Source organism: Arachis hypogaea, chromosome 4, assembly GCF_003086295.3.
Source record: "Arachis hypogaea cultivar Tifrunner chromosome 4, arahy.Tifrunner.gnm2.J5K5, whole genome shotgun sequence".
Taxonomy (NCBI): Eukaryota; Viridiplantae; Streptophyta; class Magnoliopsida; order Fabales; family Fabaceae; genus Arachis; species Arachis hypogaea.
The window spans coordinates 37,032,348-37,060,274 of NC_092039.1; the positions used below are offsets into that span (position 1 = coordinate 37,032,348).

Sequence of the window (27,927 nt, forward strand, 5' to 3'; positions counted from 1 at the left end):
TGCGTTCTCTACTCGATCAGGTTCCCCAAACCCTTGCACATCAGGAATCAAGCCTCCACCGGTGCCCACCTCATATGCCTACCCACGGACCCCTGGATCCTACAAAGGTGCAGATCCAACAGCCTCCATTCGATCTAAATCAGCCGCGAATGATGGGGATGCCACTAGCGGAACAGACGGTGCTATCACAGGCATCGAACAAGACGCACCTCCTACGCCACTTGAGTTATGTAATGGAGCTGATGCCCCAGAACTATCCACCCCAACATCCAACTTTGCGAACAACTCGTGTATTCTGACCTCTGGAAAACTTCTGACACAATGGAACAGAACCCTAATGTCTTCATCAGCCGCTAGCACAAAGGTGTCATACTGAACCCGGGTCGAGACAACTGCAATGGGAATCTTGTAGAATAACTTCTTCACAAACTTGCTACCAGAAATCCCAACCTTCTGTAAAATGCTGTTCTTTAGATCTAACAACGTGCTTGTTGAACTGATGAAAACACTCACCGGTTCTCTATCAGTGAACTTCACACCATATCTTTTGCTTTTTTTAATTTTTCCAGAGCAATGCACTAGAACAAGAACACTCTCCTCCTCACTTGCCATTCTGATAATGATATCTCACTCATGCACCTGAATCTCACCAACATATATATAGATTTTCACTCCTCATAAACCGCTGTAGGCTACAGGGGTTTATGTAAACTCCCATTCCTTCATAAACCGTTGCTGGTAGCAAGGTTTTATGAAGAGTTTCATGCAATCATAAACCGTGGTAGCTACCCACGGTTTATGCCTTAAATTTTCCCTTCGTAATCCGTGGTTGGTAGCCACGGTTTATGCTCATTTTGTTTCTTCCAGAAACCGTCCCTGCCAGCCACGGTTTATGTTCAAATAGTAAACCGTGGTTGGCTCCCACGGTTTATATAATATTCAAATTTGCACAACCACGTAACATATTTCTGTTTTGCACATTTGGGTAAGGAATTCATTGATTTTATTTAAATATGTCATTTGCCCTATTTATTCACATAAAAAATAATTTTTGTATATATAGACCAGGTCTATTTAATTTAAAGCCTTTGTTAATTTGATTTTTATACCATATATATTGCAATTTCTTTTGTTTTTAATGATGGTGAACGAACGAGTAGACCACGGCATAGAAGTAATTGGGTGGGCTTCAGCATCATATTGTTGGAAATGTTAATAAGGTTCGTCAACTACAGCTACGAAGAAATGTGATTGATGTTCTCTCAAACTTTGTCATTATTGTTCGTTGCGTTTGTTTTTCCTTTGCACCCTCATTGGTCAAACCATGTGTAATAATTAACGCCTCTCTAATACATATGCTAGGTGCATTTCTTTCATATGCATTTTTGTCACTCAACATCTTATATTCTTCCAAGGGAATCTTTGAAATGCGTCCTACTCCAAAGTCCAAATATACACTGTATGTTAAAAGCCAATATTTTTAGTAAAAAAAATAAATTAGTTAGTATTTATTTATCAACTCAAATAATAAATATAAAAATTTTAAAAAATTATTAGGTGATTAATATTTTTGTTTTATTTAAACCAATATTAATTAATCAATATTGACATTCCTAATAATTTTAAAAATATATTAGTCACTTAACATTTTTCGGTAACAAATATATATAGGCTTTATATAATATAGTGAAATGTTAATCTTAGAAACCGAATTTGAGACAAACTGATGATGATGAGAAAAGGGGCATTTACTAAAATGAATGAATGAAGAATATTCACAATATGACAACTCATCTCTTAACTTGCTAACCAAAGCTAACTCAACTGGCAAAATTACAAATTAACATGTAACACAATAAACATTTGTAGGGTAGATTTTACAATGTATAAAGAAATTCAATAATAAATAAGATGTAAAAATATATTAAATTATTTAAAGATTTTTAATTATGTATAGATATTTTCATGAGTAATGAGTCGTTAACTTTATGTAATCTCTTCAGACTCACACTCATTCTCTTCCAAGGACCTTCCCATGGTTTCCTTGGTAAACAAAAAGGTGGTAACCACGCCCACCAAGCAAACCCCTCCAAGCATGCACAAAGAAGCCACCATTCCAATTCCAACCACATGAACCCCATCTTGATCTCGCTCCTTCTGGTCGCGAGAAGCCCAAAGAAATCCTACTGATCCAATGATTGCACCAATCTTGCCAACTGCTCCAGAAATCCCATGGCACGTCGACCTAAACCTAGCCGGAAAAAGTTCGGCCGGGACGATAAAAGTCGTCGTGTTGGGTCCGAAATTGGCGAAGAAGAATGCGACCCCATAGAGGACCAAGAAACCGTTATCCCTAGGCTTGTTTCCATCATCAGTGGTCCAATATGAATAATAAGGAACTCCCATAGCGAAAAACGCCAATGCCATGAAAAAGAAACCCATCATTTGGATCTTAACTCTTCCGACACGGTCGATGAAATACACCGAGAAGAAGTAGCCGGGGATGGTGGAACAAACAGCAATGATTGCTTGGAGCTTAGCGGTATCAATGGCTTCTTGATACACGTCAAGATTGTGTTTGTCTTTGAGTTTGATTCTGTATATATGAGATTGGAAGAGGTTGCTGCTGTAGAACACAATGTCCACTAGAAACCAGTTGAAGGAACACGCAAAGAGGTCGCGGCCATGTCGACGAAAGAATTCCTTGGAAAAGAGTGAGTAGTCAGAATGTGATGAGACTGATGAAGTTGGTGAAGTTTCTTCGATAATCTGGGTGATGGAGATATCCATAACTTTTTCCATGTCCTTTGCTGCTTGCATCACATTATTTTCCACTAATGCTGTGTACCTTATCAAATTAGTAATTTGGTCTTAGTACTACTCATTTGCTAATTATTATACAAAGGTGTTCATGGATACAAATCTATTTGAAGAGTAAAACCTAGTTATTACACACGATATCCTTTTAATTCTCCAAAGATATATGCTATGAAATTAAATAAGTTAACCAGAAGAAAGATTAAAAGATATCTCATATTGTCTATTTAAAAATACAATTTGCACACTAAAATCAGCAATGTATAATATAGTTTAATTTTTTTAATGTGTATTTTATCCTGGTAATTAATTTTGTGGCTAATAATTAACATAGTTGTTGTGTATTCACGTAAATAATGCTATATGCATTTAAGAAAAGAAAAATAAAATGAAAGTGTCAACTAATGAGAAGCCAATTGTAGAACGTATCATTATTGAACATAAGAAAAGAGTGAACAGTGTTTAGTTTCCCTTCCTTTCCTTATTAGTATGTAGCCACTTGCTTGCTGCCAATTGATGAGTAATTTCCCCAGCAAAGAAATCTACAATGTAATGTATTTGTTGTATTAAAAAGATACCTAGCGATATAAGCAGCAAGGCATGTATTTCAGGTCCAAGTGATCAGGCCCCTTTAACAAAGACTCTAAATTAAGTTAATCAACCTTGCATTTTTCTACTATATGTGGACCGTACGGTGATTTCATTGTTATTAGTTATTATTATTATAGCTTAATCAAACTTGTTGATGAATGCGGAATTTTACTTAAAGACATGAACATCTATATCCCCGTGATTATTGTATAATATAATATATATCTTCTTTGACTAAATCGTTGTTGATTAATCAATTAGCTCCTAATAATGGCCGCGCCCTAAGACAAGCACTAATGATGACTATATGGAACGGTGTACTCATGGCCCCATTTTATATTTTTATTCCATACTTATAAATCGTTTAATCCAAAATAAATAAATAAATAAAACAACTTATCAATGTATAAAATGAAGAGAGAGTTATTAAATTAAAGAAAATACAACTTAGTAGGGTTTCTGTAACGAGTAAAGAAAATAAAGTAAGGACAAAAGGGGTAATTCAATCACAAAGAAAGCTAAATGCAGAATTAGTTAGAGTTGAGGGACAGATGGCAACAGATCAAATACGCAAAAGTTTGAGGCAAAGGCAAACAAATACTCAACTCAAGGACTATATACTGTAGGTAATAAGTGGTAATTCCTTTTCTATCTGAATATTCTTCTCTTCCTTCTGCTCTCTCTCTAGTCACTAAATCTCTTATTATTGTTAGGTTTATTTTTTTGGAAGAAGACTTGAAGGCTTGTGCTACGTCTACTGTTTGAAGACTTTCATTATTTTCATTGAATTCTTCTTGTATGGTTGGCTACTGTCACATTAAGGAGCAATTATGAACTCTTGCTATTAATTCTGGTTTATTCTCCTTTCTAGTTAATTCTAGTTACGTTTCATTGGTGCTTTCATAGACTCATGGCAGAGAACACCCGAATGAGGGATTTGGATGCAGGTCTCAAGAATGCCCAAAAAGACCTAAAAATGCTACAATCGTTGATGGAGAAAAAAATCGAAGAACAGCGTGAATTTGCGCTGAAATTAGCTATGGATCAGCGAGCGCTATCACTGAAAATGGCTGAGGACAATCAGCAGCAATTTGAAGCACTGCGCGCTCTCATTGAGTCGGCTAGTACGAGACAAAAAGATTTTCTGGACCATGATCCGAACTCTGCGTCTGGTGCCGTTTCCTTCAACCGTTCCATGCCAAGCCCGAGAAAGCTCAATTTTGACTTTCCAAGATTTGATGGTACGAATGCCATATCTTGAATTTTTAATGCAGATCAATATTTCAATTATTACAATACACCAGAACAGGAGAAGTTGGCAATTGCTTCAATTCATATGGACAAGGGCACAGTACCTTGGTATTAAATGATGCAACGTAACCAACCCTTCACGTCTTGGTTTGAGTTAAAAAGGGCAATTGAAATTGAATTTGGCCCGTCCTTGTTTGATTGCCTACGGGCTGCTCTTTTTAAATTGACCCAAAAAGGATCTGTAGCAGATTATTATTCGGAATTTATTGCCTTGGCTAATAGATCTGAAATTAATCCCCCAAAATATTCAAATAGAAAAAGAATTACCACTTATTGCCTACATCACATAGTCCTTGAGTTAAGTATTTATTTGCCTTTGCCTCAAACTTTTGCGTATTTGATCTGTTGCCATCTGTCCCTCAACTCTAACTAACTCTACATTTGGCTTTCTTTGTGATTGAATTACCCCTTTTATCCTTACTTCATTTTCTTTACTCATTACAGTTTCACATCAAGAGTCATTGTCAATAGTTCGTCAATACTTCACAAATTCAAGTCATAATAATTAATTTAATTACAGATTGTTTTTAATTAATCAATTTTCATAAATATTATTAGAGGAACTTGCTTGATAACATCGAATTGAATGAACACAGTGAAAGTCAATGCTAAAAGTCAAGGTCAAAGAAGAAAAGAGTGAGGTAGGTAGGTAGGTACCTGGCAGTTTCGGGCATCATCATTCGCCAGTAGTAAGTCAACGCCGCCGGGACTGACCCCAGCATGAGGATCAACCTCCATGCGAAGTCGGCCGCTGCCGCCGTGTGTTGTTTTTCCTTAGCACCGGGGGCGTGGCGGAATATGGAAGACACCACTATGGTGACGGTGGCGCTTGCTAATATGCCGAAACCTTGCATGGAAAAAACCGCCGCTATAAAAGAGCCTCTTGTCTTTTTGTTGGCAAATTCAGACATGATTGTTGATGAAAGAGGGTAGTCTCCTCCAATCCCTAGCCCCAGCAAGAACCTGATTGATTCACATTATTAATCAACAATAATCATCTAATTAATTAATTTGAAGTAAAACTTGAAAGGTTTTTGGAGACTAGTTAAGAATCATAATAGTATGTGAAGTTTTTAATTTTTTTGTTGACATAAATAATTAAATTAACCTGAAGAGACCTAGACTGAGGAGAACGCATGTTCTTTTGATACAAATGGAGAAACCACTGCCCAAGGAGCCAAACACCATTAGCAACAAAGCAAGCCCGTAGACCCGGCGACGACCTTTAAGGTCACCGAGTCTACCAAACACAACTTGCCCGATGGCCGTTCCTAGTAGGGCAACGGCCACCAAGGCAGACACAATCACCGGCGGGGTTACATATTGCTTGTTTCCGGCACGGTCGTCGTAGTAGACCCTTCCGATCATCTTGGTGATAAGGGTGATGGAGAAGAGGTCGTAGGCATCGGTGAAGAGACCCATCCCGGCAACTATAATGGCCTTGAAGTGATAGTATTGTGTCTTTGCCGTGTCAAGAGCTGAAAGCACCTTCAACTTCTTTCTCGCCATCACCTATAATATTTGCACTTAAGTTCAACTACTTCACAAGAATTTCAACTACCAAATTAAAGATAGATCTATCTTTGTGTGTGTTGAAGTGTTGAGTTATAGGGCTTTCTTGCCATTATTATTCCAACGGCTCTAGAGTTTTGTGGAGTGAAATAAACAGACATATAGCTAGGGAGAGAAGTAAGCAAAAAATTAAAGGAGTGATTCTATATATATACGAGGGGTATAGGTCAATGTTTTGTTGAGCATAGGAATTTCAGTTTTAATTGTTGTCTTGCTTAGTTGTTTGAGAGGTATTTATTATATCAATTCCGCTAAATTTCTGCCTATTTTTGTTTATGATTACGTTTAATAGAAGTATTTTTATAAATGTAGTTAATATATAAAAATATTTTTTTATGATTATGTCTTTAAAAATATTTTTATAAATGTATTTCGTGAATATATATCTTTATATATATATTTAAAATATAATAATTAATTATTATTGATAATAAATTAATAGTATATTAGTATCTTATATTTTTTTATTGTATATTATTATTATTTAACTAACCTGTAGCCTTTGTTATTATTTAGGAATTTGAAATTGTGTGGAAGAGAAAGAAAGTGTGACAAGTGAGGAAACGACAAGCGTGTACTATACATTAATCAAATAATATTAGTATACATTAGGAAGCTTACTAGGAAATGAGATTAGCCATCATTGTATGTGAACCATTTGGCTTTTGATAGTCAAACTTGGAATTGTATTATTCCATCCAAGAAATGTTAAAGGAAAATTATTCCACTAAAGATGCGGATCACAATCATCCTTAAATTCATTTTAAGCTTGTGACTTGTGAGTTCTAATTGCCGGCGTTTGCAAAACTTGGCATATTTTTTTAATAATTTTTAATACTTTTTCTATGTCCTATAGAAGCATTTTTTTTAAATTTAGACAAATAAAAAATATATTTTAAATTTGGGTAAATTTTTGCACAAGTCTTTCATCTCTTTTTTATTTATTTTATGTTAATTTTTTTTTAAAGATCAACAAGAATCGAATTTTAAATCTTTTAGTTATAAAAATTTTTATTAGGGATGTTTGTGAATTGGATATGGTCAAAATCTTGACTCAATCCTCACTAAACTATTGCATTAGACACAATATCTATATTTTTTATCCTTGGATCCGATTTGAATATTTACGGATCAGATCGAATCGGATATCGAATATATCTGCACAATAAATTTATATTAAAAAACTTATTTCTATTAAAAAAATCAATAAATTAAAATCTATTGTTTACTCTAATAGAATCTATTTTTTCACTTCTTTAAATATGTTTACTCCTATTAATAAACTAACTTTTTAAAATAACAAAAATAAAATAATACAATGTATATAAATAATAATTATTAATTAAAATAAAACATAAATACAACATATATTATTTTTTATTTATTATTTGGTGCGAGTTCGCAGATATGCAGATCGGATCCGCCGTCTGCGGATATAGATGTGATATTCATAATCCGATTCAATTAGAGTGTAAATCAAGTCATATCCACAAATTACAAATCCGATGTGGATAAATACCGTGAATTTGTGGATGTGATCCGATTCATGAACACCCTTTAAAGCTCTGATTCCTGTCATGATGTTATCCCCCAAAAACTTAAGCTAATAAAAGAGGCACATGCATGGTTATATTTCTAACACTCTTTATAGATGTTTTGATGTATTTGGCTAGAGTACGTTACATCTTGTTATGGCGCTACTAAAAAACTGCTTATTATAGACAAATTTATGAACATATTTGGTCTTCATTACAAACAGATATTTGGTTACTGACAAATTTTGTCCATCAATAAAATCCTTATTGAAAATTATTTACCGACAGATTTTTTCCGTCGATATTTTACCAACATATTTTTCTCTTTTACCGACCGATTTTTCTACGGTAATCGTCCCATCATTTCGCTAAAAAAGTTAGATTTTTCGACAATTTTCTGTCGGTAACTAGTGTCAAACTTTTCGACAGATTTTTTATCAGTAACTACAATCAAAATTTTTGACAAATTTTTCTGTCGGTAATTGAAGCCTGTAATAGTATTTACAACTCTGAATATAGACAAATTTTTTGTCCGTAAATCTGTTAGTAAAGTAAAACAAAATTTTTTTATTATAAAATAAATTTGATTTCGTACAAAATAAATATAAATTTAATCAAGACAAATTTTCATTTGTATTCGAACATTCATAGTATTTCAAAAAATAAATAAGTTTATCATATTATCAAACTAGAAGAAAAATACTGTAAACAAATAAGTCAATTCAAAACATAAATAAAATATATTGATACATCAACTATAATCCTCAGTATATTGTTCAACCATACTAAAAATATCAGCTCTAATTCTAAGTGTCATCTTCATCCTCATCACTATCATAGTCCTCAGCTATTATCAGTTATAATAATTTCTTCTTACTTTCTTCAATCATAGAAAATAGACAAATTGACATCTTCAAATACATTAAAATGGCTGATAAAAGTTCTTCAAGATTAGTAATCATACGTAGGAAAATGAAGAGTACTAACAATACTTGTTATAATTGATGTCAATTAGCATAAAAAGCATGTTTCACCGATGGTTAAATTTGGAATCACAACAGCATCAACTTAAATGAAAAACTCAATTTCAATATCCTGATAAAAGGGCTTATTTAAAGAATATGAATGCAAATATTGTGATAATAGTATGTCCAAGATTCAACTATTATGATTGGCTCTTATGCAAGTGGGAGATTGTTGGGAATAAATAATATGACCACAATCCAATCAATTATGTGTCAAATAATTTGTTATGTTATTATATTAAAATGTTTATATAATAAGGTCCTTGATTAAATTTAAAGATTTATCATTGTAATAGTGATCATAATATTGAGAGATAAATCTTTTATAATTTAATTTAAATTATTCTTGATCATAGGATTATTAAAAAGGACATTAATAATCCAAATATATATATATATATATATATATATATATATATATATAATGGTCTTCATTGAATGAAGATTAATAGATCTCATTTATTAAATTATATATATAGATGGAGCATATAGAGATATGATCATTGAACTGACTCACTTTGAGAATTCCTAATGGTTATAATTACCGTATATTTGTCAATAGGGTTCTCAAGATGAACATAGTAATAGAGTTTTCTTTTGACCTGCGAATGTCATAGTAATTAATAATGTATTTATTATACTTTGATTCCAGACACCTAATACCCAAGGGTGCTAGTTGAATGGATATTGGGTATAATTTAAATACTTGTAGAATTAATGATTAGTCAATAAGGAATCCGTCAACTCTTGGTAAAGAGTTTGAGCTCTATGATTATAATGACTGAGATGAATAAAACCTTAGCCAAGGGGATTGAATGAATGAAGAAATGAGTTTTTTAAGTCATTCACAGTTCATTATAATAATGGTAACAAGTTAGAGTTTCACAATTAAACCATACTCTAAGGGTTAACCAAGAGTTGGAAAGATGGAAGGAATTATACTTTGTTCTTCTAAGGTTCTTAGTAAAAATATATTACTTCATATTATCGGGTCGTTGAGGAGTGTTGCTAGATGCCAACCTTGATTAGTAAATTTAGTACGACTAATTTACTACCCGCTTAGTATTGAACCTATGGGGTCACACACTAACGAGTGTTCTAATCTTTGCTATAGAATTATTTAATTATTATTTTGATTTGATCAAATAAATAATTATATTAATTCAAATGAAATATTATTATATTTTTTGCTAACACCAAGAATATAATAATAGTATGATAATTGAGAATATTAAATAAAATTTGAGAATAATTAGTTATTCTATTTCTAAATTTGGATGAGATCCTAATTGATTCTGTTTTCAAATTAAGTTATGATATGATTCATAAATTTAAAGGATTCAGATTTAGAATTTCAAGATATGATTTAAATTTGAATTGAGATTCAAATTTAAAATCAATAACAAATCTCATACTATATATATGTATGTCAAGAGTACATGATAGTGATAAGAAAGAGAGAATAAAACACATGGGTTTTATTCCTTTACCTCTACGCACATAAATGTATTCTTAGTACTCGTTATTCCTTTACCTTTAATAAATGGTAATCCTTGGTGCTAGCAAAAAAAAATAATAATTAAATAATTCTATAGCAAAGATTAGAACACTCTTTAGTGTGTGACCCCATAGGTTCAATACTAAGCGGGTAGTAAATTAGTCGTACTAAATTTACTAATCAAGGTTGGCGTCTAGCAACACTCCTCAACGACCCAAATAGTATGAAGTAATATATTTTTACTAAGAACCTTAGAAGAACAAAGTATAATTCTTTCCATCTTTTCAACTCTTTGTTAAGCCTTACACTACAAGAATAATTAGTTTTAGCGACAAACTTTTAGCGGCAATAATACAATGGCCACTATTTTTTATGTTTAAGTTATTTTTTGTGACTATTATATATTTGTCATTAATATTATATATTATCATGGCAATTATTATTATTGCCACTAAAAATATAATAAAACTATAATAAAAAGTTTTTAGTGGCCATAATACTATGGCTAATATTATTTTTATTAACATATAAAAAAAGTACTTTTAATAAAAAGTTTTTAATGGCCATTGTATTATGGCTAGTATTAGTTTTATTAAATCTTTTTTTATAACAATTAGAGAGAGAAGAACAAAATTCACGGACATCCCCTTTCTCTTAGCAACCTAACCCTAAACACAGTCACCATCACCATCCTTCATCGCCGAACTCTTCTCCTCCGGTAGTGGGTGCTGTTACCGCCGACGGAGACAGACTGTGAGTGTCATCACACTCTTCTTATCGCCGAACTCTTCTTAGCTTTCATCGTTCCTCCTCCTCCTCCACACACACTCTCTCTCTCTCTCTCTCTCTCTCTCTCTGTGTGTGCGAAACAATAAAGAAGGTGAGGAATCGCCGAAGGTACATTCGCCAAGAACACCGACACCGAAGACAGCATTGCCATTAAGGTCATGGCTAAATCCACCATTCTCAAGCATAGAATGGTTGAACAGGTCAACCTTACGCTTTAGTCTTCTTTGTTTACTTATCTTCTCAATTATTGTTAATTGTTCCTTTGATTCCTTTTATTTTAAGTCACGCACTCACGCTTGTTTTCATTTAGGTTGAATTTATATCAGCCATAAATACAAGGTTAATAACACACTAATATGCATTCTTTCCATTATTTGCTTACATTGTGATTTTTTCTTTTATAATTTGTGAAAAATTGAGAATATGCACATAATGTGTTTGAGAAAATGCCAGCTGGAGCTTCAACCGTTTCTGATGATTTTATGTTGCAGGAAGATGTAAAACTCATGGTGGGAACAGGCCTTGATGCCTATAGGTTATCCATTTCTTGGTCAAGATTGATTCCAAGTATATAATACTCCTAACTCAAACTTGTGTTTGTAATGAGAAACGTTAAAATTTAATTTATGTTCTGTATTAGTTTCTATAGTAAAGCCTTTAAAAAATGCTTTTTCCTTCTTTCTTTCTTCCCAGATGGTAGAGGACCCATTAATCCCAAGGGATTGCAATTCTATAACAATCTCATCAATGAACTCATTAGTAGTGGTAAATATAATGAGTTTTCTTAATTTGAAATACCATGTATTGCTACTTCTTCAACTGATATGTTCCTTCTTTCCATTAAGCAGGAATCCAACCACATGTAACACTACACAATTATGATCTTCCACAGGCACTCGAAGATGAATATGGGGATGGATTAGTCCTAAAATCATGTATGTTAATGAACCCTTGTATACATTGTTGTTTGAATTAATCAGTGAAACTCTTGTGCTTGAGACACAATTGCTTATTTTACAACTGTAGAAAGAACTGAGAAATATGAATATAAAAATCACTTGAATGCGAATACAGAAGAGACTTCATAAATTATGCAAAAGTGTGTTTTAGAGAGTTCGGTGACAGAGTCTTATATTGGAATACTATGAACGAGCCAAACGTGTTCACCATAGGTGGTTATGATCAACCCCACCTACACGATATTCGCCCCCATTTTTCCAGAAATATAACAGTAGTAGGGGTGACTCCATAACTGAGCCTTACTTGGAAGTTCATTATATTTTGCTATCACATTCTTCAGTAGTGAGGTTGTATAGAAGAAAGTATAAGGTATATAGTATTTACTTGTTGCAAAGGAAAAAGCTTTGACTTAGTTACTTATACCAACTCTTAATTGAAGTTCATAGTCTTTTTATATTGAATTTAGATTATTCTTCCTACAAATGATACAGATGAAGACTGGGCAGCCACTCAAAGAGCCCATGATTTTTTTATTGGTTAGTAAGTTAGAGACCTTCAACTGGTTGTTTTACTCTCATGTTCTCCTTATTTAGATTACTTAGTTGCATAACCACACGACATTACCTTTGTTCTCCTGAAATTTGATTTTCTTGATCCTCCTTCATGTAAGATAGTTTTTTCTTATTTGAAAGTTCACTAAATTGTTCTTTTTTTCTTTCTTAGTAATGTTAAATAACTGAAATTGATTCTCATTTGATTGTGGTAAGTTGCTTCATTTCTTTTTCTTTTTTCACCTGTTATTTCAAAAGTTTTTGAATTTTTTCTATGGCTTCTTCAATGGTGTTCTACTGTTACCCTTGTTCTTTTTATCGTTCCAGAGTTCTGTTCCCAACTGATTTTAAGGCATATATTTAGTTTCTCTTTATTTTAATCTTCCTGTTCCATCTTCCATGACAATTAGTGATTTAGTGGATTTTACTCAACTATAACTTGGCGATGAATGACTGGCTTTTATGCAACTAAGTCCTTACAAGATGCCTTGAAGCAATTATATCTAATTGATGTTATTGATGAAAATGGTGCAATTACAAGTATTGGACAGAAAATGGCTGGTAGTTATTTCCCCTTTTCTTTTTTGGTTGAATTTTAAATTAGTCCGGAGAAATCATGCATTTCACTGTCATTATATTCATCATGAGATATCAGTTTGAATGAGTATTTCAACAAGTTTCTTGTGCACTATTTTCTTTATAACTTCATTAATTTTAATTTTAATTTTTTTTTCTAAAATTCTATGCAGAGCTTTCATTAGAACCTTCCTTATCACGAACCTTGATGGAGGCAAATGATTATGGTTGCATACCTGAGGCTTTGACTGTTGTTGCCATGTTATCAGCTGAAACTACATTGCTTCCAGGACAGAGGTTCTCTCTCTCCCTCTCTCTCTACTCTCTCTCTCTCATATATTATTTCAACAACAAGAGTGAATGCGAATCATTATAATGCATTGTGCCATTGGTAAAGTAATGTGACAGATGGCTTGTTTTGTTAGGTCAACGGACACAAAGAAATTCATCACTTCAAGATGTGACAAGGGTGGAATACTTGCATGTATATATTGGTGTTGTGCTTGATTCCATAAGGTAATGCAGTTGCTAGTTTTTTGTGGTTTGAAAAAAAAATGAGAGCTTATTTTTCTTGAGTTACTACTCTATTTAGCTTATTTAAAAAGTTAAAGATAGACCTTATGAAATTTTGGTTATATAACATGTGAAAACTGGTTTTTGGCTAACGAGTTACCTTAAAGTAGCCAATTCAGTTGGAACCAGAATAGTTCGATTCTAGAAGGCTCATAGTGCTAATGAATTAGACCCTCGTAAAAGGAAAACACAATTGTTTTATGTGTGTATATTTTTCTCATGTGATCCTAAATTTTTCTTCTCAGAGATGGATCAAACATAAAGGGATATTTTGCATGGTCTTTCATGGATGTATTTGAATTATTTGAATTTTGGTTTAAGTGCTTGAAATGCTTTCTACAGAGTTTCATTAAGATTATGTTTGCATATATCCTGAAGACATATCTCTTGGCTTGGTTTTACAGGTACTTACTAAATTAATTATGGTCATAAAAATACTTTTTAATATATATGAATTGATGTTTATAAATTTATTTTTTTTAAAAGAGTAATGGTGTTGTGCGAAAGTTTTATGAGTAATGATCTTTTGAGTAGGTTTACAATTGAAGGCTTGAACATTCACATTAATTAGACTGCATCAGCCTTTAATGATTGATTCATTCATTCAAATTGTAAATGAAAGGTTTCAGAATGAACTTGGTAATCTCATGGTCCCTCAATTCAATAAATATTTTTAATTGTTATTGACAAGTTTTTTCCACTGTGTTACAAATGTTAACCATTTATTAGCATTACTCTCTTTTTTATTGTCAATACTAATGTCTAACTATTTAATTCTTATTAAAATTTGTATCAAAGTCAAACTAGGTACACATGAGCACTCTCTTTTCTATTCAAAGTTTCACCCACCTAAAGAGAGTTTTAGAAGACGACTCGTCAAGTGGCAATTCATTGCTAATCAGCAGCAATTCCGACTTAGGTTCTTGCAGGATTGATATAGTTATAGGCTTATAGTATTTCTTGTTTATTTTTGTAATATAATATATTATTTTTCAAGGAAAATTTGTGTATCAATATTTTGAGATTAATGAAATATCTCATTTTGTAGTACTTAATTTCAGTATATTTATATTATGCATAACAATAAAATTTGTTAGCAAAAATAATTAAGATTCTAAAAAAAAGATAGTTCGTTGCTTATAAGAAAATAAGTATAATATAACTAAAAAAAGTCTTAAGATTTTAGCGGCAATAGTAATGGCCAATAAAAGTGAATAACATTACAATTCTAGAATTATTTTTAGTGGCTATATAAAGTGCCGGTAAAATGGGTTTTGGCGGCAATACTAATAGCCGCTAAAAATGAATAACATTGCAATTTTAGAATAACTTTTTGTGGCCATATAAATTGCCAAGAAAATGGTCGCTAAAAATTATATACTTTTTGCGGCCATTAAAAAAGTCTTTACCGGCAAATTTTATAATTGCCACTAAAACCTTTTAGCGGCAAAGCATAAGACGGCTAATGTCTAATTACCGGTAAATGTATTAGCGGCTATTTTTATTGGCACTAAAAGCAAAATAAATGGCCACTAAAAATAATTTTTCTTGTAGTGTTAGAGTATGGTTTAATTGTCAAACTCTAACTTCTTACCATTATTATAATGAACTGTGAATGACTTAAGAAACTCATTTCTTTATTCATTCAATCCCCTTGGCCAAGGTTTTATTCATCTCAGTCATTATAATCATAGAGCTCAAACTCTTTATCGAGAGTTGACGGATTCCTTATTGACTAATCATTAATTCTACAAGTATTTAAATTATACCTAATATCCATCAACTAGCACCCTTGGGTATTAAGTGTCCGGAATCAAAGTATAATAAATACATTATTAATTACTATGATAGTCGCAAGTCAAAGGAAACTCTATTACTATATTCATCTTGAGAATATCCTATTGACAAATATACGGTAATTATAACTGTTAGGAATTCTCAAAGTGAGTCAGTTCAATGGTCATATCTCTATATGCTCCATATATATATATATATATATATATATATATATATATATATATATATATATATATATATATATATATATATATAATTTAATAAATGAGATCTATTAATTTGCATCAAATAAAAATCATTATATATATATATATATAAATTTTTTTTGGATTATTAATGTCTTTTTTTAATAATCCAATGATCAAGAACAATTTAGATTAAATTATAAAAGGTTTATCTCTCAATATTATGATCACTATCATAATGATAAATCTCTAAATTTAATCAAGGACCTTATTATATAAATATTTTAATATAATAACATAACAAATTATTTGATACATGATTGATTGGATTGTGGTCATACTATTTATTCCTAACAGCAAAGTCATGAAAAGTCTTCATTGAATTTGAGAACTCTCGAGGCAATTAACATGCTCGGGATCCCAAGTAGCTGATGTCTTTCAATGTAATTTCAGGAGAGAAATCAATCTATGAGATACAAAGTGAGATAAGGAGTGTCTAGTTCCAATCTGTATTCCTCAGAAACCTGAAAAAGTAAAATTGGAAGCCGTAAGAACACAATTTGGCTTATATAATACAAAGAAAAAGTTTCCATTCCTTTTCTTTTTCTCATGAATATGCTAAGTTACATGCCTCCAAAGTAAATTAAAATCCCCATTGTACTCATGGAATCTCTACGATATTTTCACATTCTTTTCAGGGCATTATGATATCTATAACATTGGTATTTTTAGCTACACTTTATAGTCCAACATTGTATTATAAGAGAAAAATTAAATTATGCAAACCTCTACAAGCCAATCAACCAGTATCCCGCGTATGCTTTGAGTAATGTCGTGCTGCTTTGTGTCCATAAAGTTAGGATTTGGTCTTTTTGTAAGTTGGAAAATATAAATGTTAGACAACTAAATTCAAGACAATAAAAATATAAGAAAAGCATATGATATGACAGAATAGTTATGCTAATTATTATTCCAGTTGTATGAAACTACTAGAATCCAGGAAACTCACAATGTTATAAGACTCATCATGTCAATTATAAAGTTTATAACTATCTTTTGCTTATTAAGAGTAAGGTTTCTTAGGGTGATAGAGGCAATAAGATGCATAGTTCTTAGTAAGCTGGTACAAAGATGGGTACAAGGTTCGTTTCGATACACAATTCACTAACTTTTTATTATTACATTACAAGTATTCCTTCAGAAAATTTGGTATGCAATGTACAGACAAATGAGAACACCAAGGTAATTAGTAATTATCGTAAAGCAGAAGAGTGCTGCATATGGTGGCATAAAATTTATAACACAAACCTCATAAATTCGCAAGGTGTTATAGATATTAGCAGCATATAAGCTGCACAACTGAGGATCTTCGTTATCATATCTATGTTACCGATCTTTGGATCCCTTAATGCAATTGGAAAAGGGCTACACTTCTTAGCTGCAAAAATTTCAAAGTACTGTATGTTAGTAAAAGTATACAGTAGAGAAAAAGACATGAAAAAGACAATATTCAATATGATAACTAAAATCACTAAAGTTAGAGTATTTAAATTCTGAGCAATGCATACACCGTATCCTACTTAATATACAGGGTAACATATAAACATTGTAGACTTGGGATATGATAAAAAAGATAGCAAAAACCTTTCTTCTGAGAAATCAAAGGCAGAGGAGAGATTCCTGATGCATGAGTTTTATCATCCTTGCCACTCTCTTTCACACTTAGTATTAATTAAAAAAGATGCATGTTCTAATTTAAGACCTGGCTCCAAAAAACTCTATTTTTCAGTGAACTTGAACATGTTGTTGGGCAGCAGCAGAAGGCGCCACTTTGGATACATCGATTCTACTAGCCTTGGCCAGCTTGCTTTGCACTAGTCACAAACATCACTCTTCAGCAAGGACAATGATACTGAGAAACTTTCCATGGATGCAGTACCAATCAACCAAATAGAAAATACTTTTGTTAAGAACCCGAACTTTAGTTGAATTAAAACAGCTCCTGTATGTATTCTCACAGAAAACATTAGTAACATCCTGAAGAACAGCTCTTTTCTTACGCTGAAGACAAGCATTATCAGAAACCGCTCTTTTTGGATTCGCTCGCAATTTCGACTGCTTCTAATTGTGTTGCTTTGCTGGTTCCTTCACATTGGAAAATGTTTTTTTCTCTAACTTCATTATAGCTTAGAAAACAATTCCAACATAAAAATGAAAAATTTTACAACTGCCCTTCAGAATTGAACAATTACAATTTTGATACATAGCATCAGCTGGAAAAACTTGAGAACAACATTAGGAAATATGAACATATAACTACACCCCCACACAATGTAAATAGCATACCCTTCTTCAGAATCAATGTTCCACTGACAAAGGCCAATAGCAGATGCAGATAAGATGGAGTTAGGAAGACATGAAGTTTGCAGAAGAGAATGAACAATATGAACAGGGTTGCTAGTCAATCCAGTTAAAAACTTCATGGGTCTTGTAGTTTGTCATATATCAAATACTAAGACAGAACCATTCTACAGGATAGATGGATAAATATAAAGATTAGCATTTGAAGTTTCTACATCCCATGAATACAAAACCACAGTGTTGACCTGAAGTCCAGCATACATGACCAAGGAGGAACCTGAAAATAATGATAGTAAGACTAAAATCTCACAAAAGGAATAGTGAACTCTAACTTCTGTGAGAGTTCAAAGTTCAGGTAAAATCATTACTCCCCTTGAACAACTGTGTAAAATAGAAATGGAAAGAATTAAAGAAATCTAATAGATTTAACAATTTTCTCATATGTCATTTGAGATTTTGTCTTTGGCAGAACTAAAGAAGGAAATATCCACTTCTCTCATTAGACTCCTACACAATTGAAAGGAATTCCAGTAATTTACTTGGCTTCTTTGAGTGCCCAGCTAATGGATATTCTTTGTAAAACATGAAATGAGAGATTTGACTAGCTCGTGCTATCTCGTTGGGTTTAGTGAGGATATCTTACATTCACCTTCTGAACTCTTTTCTACTATATTTTGATAAAAATGGGAAAAGCTTCATCTAGAAGTACTATTGTAGAAAACCACAAAGCATAGTAAAAACATAATATTACCAATCACTTTTGCTTTCGGTACATTACTATCAACAGATTTATTACTACTAGTTCATGAAATCAAAATAATGGATCAAACTTCTACCTGTAGATCATAGTTGACAATAGCATTCAAGCTCTGCACAATGTTATAGCATGAACCACATCAATGACCGCATTTTTACCACGTCAGACAACCAATTAGTAATGTAGTCATACCTGAGCACTGAGAATCCTGAGTGCCATCTATGAGTTCAAAATTTGTTCTCTCCATATCCAGTAGCAGCTGCTCCAAATTAGTATTTCTCAGCAAAACCAAAATTAGAAACTTAAAGTATTTAAAATACATGCACAAGGATCAAAATTGAAAGGCTTATACAATTTGTAGCTTCACCCAAATCTTTTTCACAGATTCATACTTTGCAATTGATAAAAACTATGATAACAGCTGTTTTGAAACATGCTTATGAGGTACCCAAAAACTTGAAGATATCAAGTTATTGCCTCCAAGGGGAATAAATGACAAAAGCAAGGGTGCTATTATATGTTCCATTTTACAACAAAAGAGGGCATGAGGAAAAAAGGCACTAAGATATTCAAAATAGTGAACCTAATGTGTATAAAAATAGTAGATTCCCAGTGATCAGATGGCAGGTATCATTTACAGTTGTGGATTATGAATAGAGGATACCGCTTTAAGCTTCTGAATTTCCAAACGATATTCAGCTTCTCTCTTTTGCCACAGGGCCTCTTTCGCACGCCAATCAGCACCCTTAGAACATATTGATAATTGAATTCTAAGAAAAGTGAAAAAATGTGAAGTCAGTGCTTAACTACTTGTCAATAATCACAAGTCCAAAACTCTACACTTCTTCCATTGCATTTCTCAGTAATGTGAACGATCCAATCAAGCTGAACATCATATGAACTAGCACAAAAATCACAGAGCCAGATTAGCAATAATAATGATAATATTAAACAGAAACTCAGCAAACTACCAAAATCTTCCAGAGTAAAAAACTCAAATTGATTAAACTCAGTCTTAAAGCTTCATCAAAACCAGAGTAAACTTACAGATTCACCAAGCACAAAAGCAGAATATGATAAACATAAAATTCACACAGAAAAATTGATCCCTAGGATTTATCACGAAAAAAAGCACAAAAGCAGAGTATACCTAAAATTTGCAGATGGAAGAGGCGCTAGAGGGAGCTCATGCAACGAGAGTGGCGGCGGAGAGAGCAGATGCGACAACAGCCGCGGCGGAGAGATCTCGTGCGACGATGGCGACGAAGGGAGCAGACACGACGCTATCGGTGACACTACAAGAAATATACTGAATACCATCGAATTTACTAACAGAAAAACAAAAATAATCTGCTGGTAATAAGACTACTGTCAAAATTTTTCGTCGGATAAAATCGATCTTATAAACCATGCCAGTAATTATTTGCTGTCAAATTCTGCTGCCGCCAGTAACTTGCGATGGATTTAACAGCGGAATTTGATTTTTTAAACTACAAATATCTGATGTTAATTACCGGCGGATTTTTTTCAGCGGTAGTTTTGGCGCCAACTTATTTTGTTCCCGCATTTCTACTATTAGATTTTGATGAGTTTGAAAAACTCCAAATTAAGATGATGATCAAATATTATTAAAATAGTAATTAGAAATTGTTAAATTGATTTATACTTCAAATCTGTTTAATTAATAATTTCTATATTTCTTGCAGATTTTGGTCTTTGGGCAAAAAAAAAGAAGAAGAAAACTTCAAGCCCAAAATAATCAGTCTTGTGCAAAATGTTTTTAATAATATGTGGCTAAATTATTGCTATGTTTATTGGGTCAGGAAAATCAATTTGAAGCCCAACAATGTGGTTGGTCCGAAATCAAAAGAAAAGGGAAATGGAGCATGATGTTTTGATCACCCGTTTACCTAGGTGGAATCCAAATGTTAATTGAATTAAAAGCATGCCTTCCATGGATGCCTTTCTCAATGATTGATGGATTTCAAATTCATTTAACTTGGTTTAATTGCTTTGGTAATATGAGAGAGAAAATTCAAAACTGATTTGATGGCTATTATTACTCTCACACGTTACTAAGCTTGGGATTTTGGAAAGTAAAAACTTAATTCATTTTATTATCTTTCTTCAAATCTATTTGATAGCTTTTTCTCTCTTCTCTCTCTTTTTTCTCTAGTTTTGGTCGTGTCAGGAAGAAAAAGAAGAAGCAAGCTATCAGAAGTAAAGTACAGTAGCAATGAGGCTATGTGCAAGCAAGAGGCCAAGGTGATGATGGCTCTTGCAAAAGGAAGATCTACAGTATGGCATGGTTGAGATCTTTGCCACTTATGGTAAGATGTGGTGAAAAAGTCTCAGGATCACCATGTCTAAAATGGTGGAAGATCCTACTCGGTCAAAGAAGAAGATCCCTTGGGTATGGCTCGTCTCTACTTTTGATCAACCATCACAGAAGGTAGCTACTGTAACTACGTGAAGGAAGAAGTAGAAGTGGAGCAGATGAAGCTATCAAGCATCAATGACTCATCAAGTGTCAGGAATCCTTCTTGGAGAGTACGTCAAGAAGGAAGGCTCGGATTGACGAAGCTTGGTGAAAAAGGGGTGAGGAAGAGGTAATTGCATGTTGGTTTTTGCATTCGGTTCCCTCTCTCCTCTCTCTGCCCGAACTGGTTTTGGTGTTGAAGAAGAAGAAGTTAACTCGGTTCAACTGTTTCAACCTTGGAGGCTTCCTGATGACCAGAATTCACTACCCACATATAATGAATCCGTTCTTTGGCAAGCGCACCAAATTATCGTCAAGTAATAACCCACAATGGAGTGGGATCGTATCCACAAAGATTAAATGGATTAAGCAAGTAATAGTTGATTGATTATCCTAGTTAGACGATTCAATTTTGAGTGATAAGCAACAAGAAAAGTAAATGACATGAAAGTAAAGGAAATCAATAAAGTGCAAGAAAGTAAATGGCAAGGAAAGTAAAGTACAAGAAAGTAAAGTGCTGGAAATGTAAAGTGCAGAAAATGTAAATAACCACAAAGTAAATAAAAGAAAGAAAGATAAAATAAACATTGGGATCAAGAGATATTGCATTCTTCGGATTAATTGATTTCATCTTATCTTTAATCATGCAACTCATTGACTTCTTGTCAATCATGATTGATTGAGCCCCAATTCCTTGGTGACTCAATCTCTCAAATCTTGATCAATAGCCAATTCCTTGGTCTAATTGCTCATGAGAAGAGATGAAGCTTGTTCCCTGATTATACCACACATCCCCATAGGTCCAAGTAGAGGGAGGATTATATGTCACCATATCCAAACACCAAAACCCAGATCCTACTCAAGTGTGAGAAAGGATTTCAAGTATGGTTTTATGATTCCTCTTCCAAGGTTCCTATAAAACCCAAATACATTCAATCTCTTTTCCAAGATAATTGAATGCTAGAATGAAGAACGAAATCCCTTCTAGTAAATCAAAGAGAGATGAATAGAAGAAGAAGAATAAAAGCAATCAATCCATTGAAAAATAATAGAGCTCTCTTTCCCAATGGAAAGAGTTAGTAATTCATAACTAAAATATTTACAAGTAAGAAAATGGAAGAGGAGAAGAGAATGGTGGGAAGGAGGGCCCGAAGACTCACTCCTCCAAATGTGTCCAGCCTAATAGATAGCTCCCTAATTCTATGAAACTAATGCCTTTATATAGGCTCTCCTAAATTACAAACTTAAATGAAATTAAAAGCAAATTACAATGAAATGAAAATAAACTATTCTAGATGCTTCTTGTGGCCTTGATTGGTTGACAATTGTGGCTTGAATGAGAGTTGGAGTGGGCTTGGTTGAAGGTTGGGGGCTGCAGGAAGAAGTTGGCATGTGGTTCCAAGTGCCACTCCTACTTGATTTTGCCCTTTGGAGTATGACTCACTTTGCAACATTGAAAGTATGGAGTTGGTTGGGCCTTAAAATGAATGTTCACTATAAAGTATTATATATGGTTAGAAAGCCCTGAATGTCAGCTTTTCAACACTTTTAGAATCAACTCATTTAGACCTCTGTAACTCAAGTTATGCCCATTTGAAGATGACTAGGTCAGTCTGTTAGGTAGCTCGGCATGCCACGCCCACTTCTAGCGTGCAACACCCCATATGTTGTGAAACTGGCATACCACACCCAAAATTGGCATGCCACGCCTTCAATGATGCACCAAAATCTCCTCTCTGGCCATTTGAACTGGCGTGCCACGCCCAAGACTCCAAGTGGCACGCCCAGGTTTTGCAATGCTAAAATAATGGTCTTTTTCACCTTCAGTTTTAATGTCCACCCTAAAGTGTTATATATCGTTGGAAAGCTCTTGATGTCATCTTTCCAACGCCACCAAGATCAACTCATTTGAACCCCTAAAACTCAAGTTATGTTACTTTAAAAATGAAGAGGTTAGATTGGTAACTCTGCAGTGACGTGTTTTTCTCCTTGTGTTTTCGGGGTCAATATCTTCCTTAATTCAAGTGTCCATTATAAAGTGTTATATATGGTTGGAAAGTTCTAGATGTCTACTTTTCAATGGCACTGAAATCATTTCATTTGGAGTTGTGTAGCTCAAGATATTCTCATTTGAACTAGAAGAGGTCAGGTTGGCATATGCCCTGGCACTTGAAAAGTGTAGCTGATGAGCGGATAATTTATACGCTTTTTGGCATTGTTTTTAGGTAGTTTTTAGTAGGATCTAGCTACTTTTAGGGATGTTTTCATTAGTTTTTATGCAAAATTTACATTTTTGGACTTTACTATGAGTTTGTGTGTTTTTCTGTGATTTCAGGTATTTTCTGGCTGAAATTGAGGGACCTGGGCAAAAATCTAATAGGAGGCTGACAAAGGACTGCTGATGCTATTGGATTCTGACCTCTCTGCACTCGAAATGGATTTTCTGGAGCTACAAAAATCCAAATGGCGTGCTCTTAACGGCATTGGAAAGTAGACATCCAGCAAAACCATTATAACCATTTGAATTCGCCTAACTGAGATTTACAAGATGACCATAGCTTGCTTCATACCAACAATCTCCGTGGGATCGACCCTTACTCACGTAAGGTTTATTACTTGGACGATCCAATGCACTTGCTGGTTAGTTGTGCGAAGTTGTGAAGAATGTGAGTGAACCATAGTAGTGTGCACCAAGTCTTTGGAGCCTTGCTAAGAATTGTTCAAGTTATAAAAAGAATAAATCACAATTTTGCCTATCAAGTTTTTGGTGCCATTGCCGGAGATTGTTCGAGTTTGGACAATTGACGGTTCATCTTGTTGCTCAGATTAGGTAATTTTCTTTTCAAAATGTTTTCAAAAATCCTTTAAATTTTTTTCTTTTTCATTTTTCTAAAGATAATTTTCGAAAAAAATTAATAAAATCATAAAAAACCAAAAATATTTTGTGTTTCTTGTTTAAGTCTAGTGTCAATTTTTAAGTTTGGTGTCAATTGCATATTTTAAAAAATTTTGCATTTTTCAAAAATTCATGCATATGTTCTTCATGATCTTCAAGTTGTTCTTGACAAGTCTTCTTGTTTGATCTTTAAATTTTCTTGTTTTGTGTTTTTTGTTGTTTTTCATATGCATTCTTGCATTCATAGTGTCTAAACATTGAAAAGTTCTAAGTTTGGTGTCTTGCATGTTTTTCTTTTCTTGAAAATTTTTCAAAAATAAGTCTTGATGTTCATCTTGATCTTCAAAGTATTCTTGGTGTTCATCTTGACATTCATAGTGTTCTTGCATGCATCATTTGTTTTGATCCAAAATTTTCATGTTTTGGGTCATTTTTGTGTTTTTCTCTCTCATCATTAAAAATTCAAAAAAAAAGATCTTTCCCTTATTTTACTCAAAAATTCGAAATCTTTGGGTTGACTTAGTCAAAATTTTTTTAAATTAGTTGTTTCTTGTTAGTCAAGTCAAGATTTCAATTTTAAAAATCTTATCTTTTCAAAACTTTTTCAAAATTCAAATCTTTTTCATTTTTCCTTTATATTTTCGAAAATATTTTTTAATTGATTTTGAAAATCTTTTTCTTATTTTCAATTCAAAATTTCGAAAACTTTACTAACAATTAATGTGATTGATTAAAAAATTTGAAGTTTGTTACTTTCTTGTTAAGAAATGTTCAATCTTTAAATTCTAGAATCATATCTTTTAGTTTCTTGTTAGTCAAGTAATCAAATTTTAATTTTAAAAATCAAATCTTTTCCAAAATATCTTTTTCAATCATATCTTTTCAAAATATCTTTTTTCAAATTATATCTTTTTCAAATTCAATTTCAAAATCTTTTCCAACTTATTATCTTTTCAAAATTGAATTTCAAATCTTTTTCAACTAACTAATTGACTTTTTGTTTGTTTTACTATTTCTTATCTTTTTCAAAACCACCTAACTACTTTTTCCTCTCTAATTTTCGAAAATTCCTTCCTCTTTTTCAAAATTCTTTTAATTAACTAATTGTTTCAAATTTTAATTTTAATTATTTTTCTTCTCTTAATTTTCGAAAATCACTAACCCTTTTTCAAAATTAATTTTCAAAATTCTCTCTCTCGTCTTTTTCTATTTATTTATTTAATTATTAACACTTCTCTTCATCTTAAAAATTCGAACCCCCTCTTCCTCTCTAAGTTCGAATTTTCCTCTTTTCCTTCTTGTATTCTTTTCTTCTTTTACTAACATAAAAGGAATCTCTATACTGTGACATAGAGGATTCCTCTTCTTTTTCTGTTCTCCTCTTTTTCATATGAGCAGGAGCAGGGACAAGAACATTCTTGTTGAAGCAGATCCTGAACCTGAAAGGACTCTGAAGAAGAAGCTTAGAGAAGCTAGAGCACAACAATCCAGAGAAAACCTTACAGAGAATCTCGAAAAAGAGAGAGACATGGCCGAACCCAATAACAATGGTGGAGGCGCAAGGAGAATGCTTGGTGATTATACTACACCTACTTCCAAGTTTGATGGAAGAAGCATCTCAATCCCTGCCATTGGAGCAAACAATTTTGAGTTGAAACCTCAACTAGTTGCTCTAATGCAACAGAACTGCAAGTTCCATGGACTTCCATTAGAAGATCCCTACCAGTTTTTAATTGAGTTCTTGCAGATATATGAGACTGTTAAGACTAATGGAGTAGATCCTGAAGTCTACAGGCTCATGCTTTTCCCTTTTGCTGTAAGAGACAGAGCTAGAACATGGTTGGACTCACAACCTAAAGATAGTCTGGACTCTTGGGATAAGCTGGTCACGGCCTTCTTGGCTAAGTTCTTTCCTCCTCAAAAGCTGAGCAAGCTTAGAGTGGATGTTCAGACCTTCAAACAAAAAGATGGTGAATCCCTCTATGAAGCTTGGGAAAGATACAAGCAGATGACCAAAAGGTGTCCTTCTGACATGCTTTCAGAGTGAACCATTTTGGATATATTCTATTATGGTCTATCTGAGTTCTCTAAGATGTCACTGGACCATTCTGCAGGTGGATCCATTCACCTAAAGAAAACACCTGAAGAAGCTCAAGAACTCATTGACATGGTTGCAAATAACCAATTCATGTACACTTCTGAGAGGAATTCTATGAGTAATAGGACGCCTCAGAGGAAGGGAGTTCTTGAAATTGATGTTCTGAATGCCATATTGGCTCAGAACAAAATATTGACTCAGTAAGTTAACATGATTTCTCAAAGTCTGAATGGATGGCAAAATGCATCCAACAGTACTAAAGAGGCATCTTCTGAAGAAGAAGCTTATGATCCTGAGAACCCTGCAATGGCAGAGTTGAATTACATGGGTGAACCCTATGGGAATACCTATAATTCTTCATGGAAAAATCATCCAAACTTCTCATGGAAGGATCAACAAAAGCCCCAACAAGGCTTTAATAATAGTGGAAGAAACAGGCTTAGCAATAACAAGCCTTTTCCATCATCTTCTCAGCAACAGACAGAGCATTATGAGCAGAGCTCCTCTAGCTTAGCAAATATAGTCTCTGATCTGTCTAAGGCCACTTTAAGTTTCATGAGTGAAACAAGGTCATCCATCAGAAATTTGGAGGCACAAGTGGGCCAGCTGAGTAAGAAAATCACTGAAACTCCTCCTAGTACTCTCCAGAGCAATACTGAAGAGAATCCAAAAAGAGAGTGCAAGGCCATTGATATCATCAAAATGGCCGAACCTAGAGAGAAAGGGGAGGACGTGAATCCCAATGAGGAAGACCTCATGGGACGTCTCCTAAACAAGAAGGAGTTCCCTATTGAGGACCTAAAGGAATCTAAGGCTCATATAGAGACCATAGAGATTCCTTTAAACCTCTTTCTGCCATTCATGAGCTCTGAAAACTATTCTTCCTCTGAAGAGGATGAAGATGTAACTGGAGAGCAAGTTCCTCAATATTTAGGAGCTATCAGAAGCTAAATGCCAAGTTGTTTGGTAATGAGACTTGGGAAGGTGAACCTTCCTTGCTCATTAGTGAACTAGATACATAGGTTCAGCAAACTCTACCTCAAAAGAAACAGGATCCTGGTAAATTCTTAATACCCTGTACCATAGGCACCATGACCTTTGAGAAGGCTCTGTGTGACCTGAGGTCAAGTATAAATCTTATGCCACTCTCTGTAATGGAGAAACTAGGGATCTTTGAGGTATAGGCTACCATATTCTCATTAAAGATGGCAGACAAGTCAATAAGACAAGCTTATAGCTTGGTAGAGGACGTGTTAGTGAAGGTTAAATGCCTTTACATCCCTACTGATTTCATAATCCTAGACACTGAGAAGGAAGAGGATGAATGCATCATCCTTGGAAGACCCTTCCTAGCCACAGCAGGAGCTGTGATTGATGTTGACAGAGGTGAACTAGTCCTTCAATTGAATGTGGACTATTGATAAACCACTATTTTATGGTTTATATTGTGTTTAATTTAGTGGTTTTATCAAGCTTTTCACCCACTTATTCATATGATCTGCATGATTTTTCAATTCCTTCCTAGTTTAGTTCTATGATTGAAAACTTGCTTCTTA

The 27,927-nt window shown here is 33.5% G+C and overlaps 2 protein-coding genes, 1 long non-coding RNA gene and 1 other non-coding gene across 7 annotated transcripts; 1 reads left to right on the forward strand and 3 right to left on the reverse strand.

Moving 5' to 3' along the window:
- Positions 1–1,730: 1,730 nt before the first annotated feature.
- On the reverse strand, positions 1,731–6,416 carry LOC112796672 (probable inorganic phosphate transporter 1-9). The gene is made up of 3 exons (XM_072235506.1): positions 5,828–6,416; positions 5,373–5,682; positions 1,731–2,844 (listed from the first exon to the last, which is right to left on the reverse strand). Exons 1-3 carry the CDS (start codon positions 6,226–6,228, stop codon positions 1,987–1,989), a joined length of 1,569 nt encoding a protein of 522 aa, XP_072091607.1. The 5' UTR covers positions 6,229–6,416; the 3' UTR covers positions 1,731–1,986.
- A 4,513-nt stretch (positions 6,417–10,929) lies between these two features.
- On the forward strand, positions 10,930–14,853 carry LOC112796673 (beta-glucosidase 11). 4 transcript variants are annotated; one of them, XR_003199324.3, is made up of 9 exons: positions 10,931–11,338; positions 11,630–11,705; positions 11,832–11,903; positions 11,987–12,073; positions 12,590–12,634; positions 13,399–13,522; positions 13,651–13,741; positions 14,141–14,202; positions 14,597–14,853. XR_003199324.3 is itself a non-coding variant. In XM_072235507.1 (9 exons), the coding sequence occupies exons 3-8, from the start codon at positions 11,645–11,647 to the stop codon at positions 13,730–13,732; spliced, it is 471 nt and encodes a 156-aa protein (XP_072091608.1). In that variant the 5' UTR covers positions 10,973–11,338; positions 11,449–11,477; positions 11,630–11,644; the 3' UTR covers positions 13,733–13,741; positions 14,597–14,853. The 4 variants fall into 4 exon arrangements, 3 of the variants coding, with proteins under 3 accessions (XP_025695030.1, XP_025695027.1, XP_072091608.1); XM_072235507.1 differs by lacking the exon at positions 14,141–14,202 and adding an exon at positions 11,449–11,477 and having other exon boundaries at positions 10,973–11,338; XM_025839245.3 differs by lacking the exon at positions 14,141–14,202 and having other exon boundaries at positions 10,930–11,338.
- A 1,323-nt stretch (positions 14,854–16,176) lies between these two features.
- LOC112796675 (uncharacterized) lies at positions 16,177–17,211 on the reverse strand. The gene is made up of 3 exons (XR_003199325.2): positions 17,089–17,211; positions 16,567–16,648; positions 16,177–16,304 (listed from the first exon to the last, which is right to left on the reverse strand). It is a non-coding gene; the product is annotated as an uncharacterized lncRNA (long non-coding RNA).
- Positions 17,212–26,203: 8,992 nt separating this feature from the next.
- Positions 26,204–26,311, reverse strand: LOC112799525 (small nucleolar RNA R71). The gene has a single exon (XR_003201100.1). It is a non-coding gene; the product is annotated as a small nucleolar RNA R71 (small nucleolar RNA).
- Positions 26,312–27,927: the final 1,616 nt, after the last annotated feature.

What these genes read in the sequence shown, in the direction of transcription:
- LOC112796672 (XM_072235506.1), bottom strand. Translation starts at nt 6,228, where the DNA reads ATGGCGAGAAAGAAGTTGAAGGTGCTTTCAGCTCTTGACACGGCAAAG. An exon ending in CTCAGTCTAGGTCTCTTCAG is followed by an intron (nt 5,683 to 5,827) that starts GTTAATTTAATT and finishes TGAATCAATCAG; the next exon opens with GTTCTTGCTGGGGCTAGGGA. An exon ending in TGCCCGAAACTGCCAGGTAC is followed by an intron (nt 2,845 to 5,372) that starts CTACCTACCTAC and finishes TTGATAAGGTAC; the next exon opens with ACAGCATTAGTGGAAAATAA.
- LOC112796673 (XM_025839245.3), top strand. Translation starts at nt 11,297, where the DNA reads ATGGCTAAATCCACCATTCTCAAGCATAGAATGGTTGAACAG. An exon ending in CAATGAACTCATTAGTAGTG is followed by an intron (nt 11,904 to 11,986) that starts GTAAATATAATG and finishes TCCATTAAGCAG; the next exon opens with GAATCCAACCACATGTAACA. An exon ending in ACATTGCTTCCAGGACAGAG is followed by an intron (nt 13,523 to 13,650) that starts GTTCTCTCTCTC and finishes TTGTTTTGTTAG; the next exon opens with GTCAACGGACACAAAGAAAT.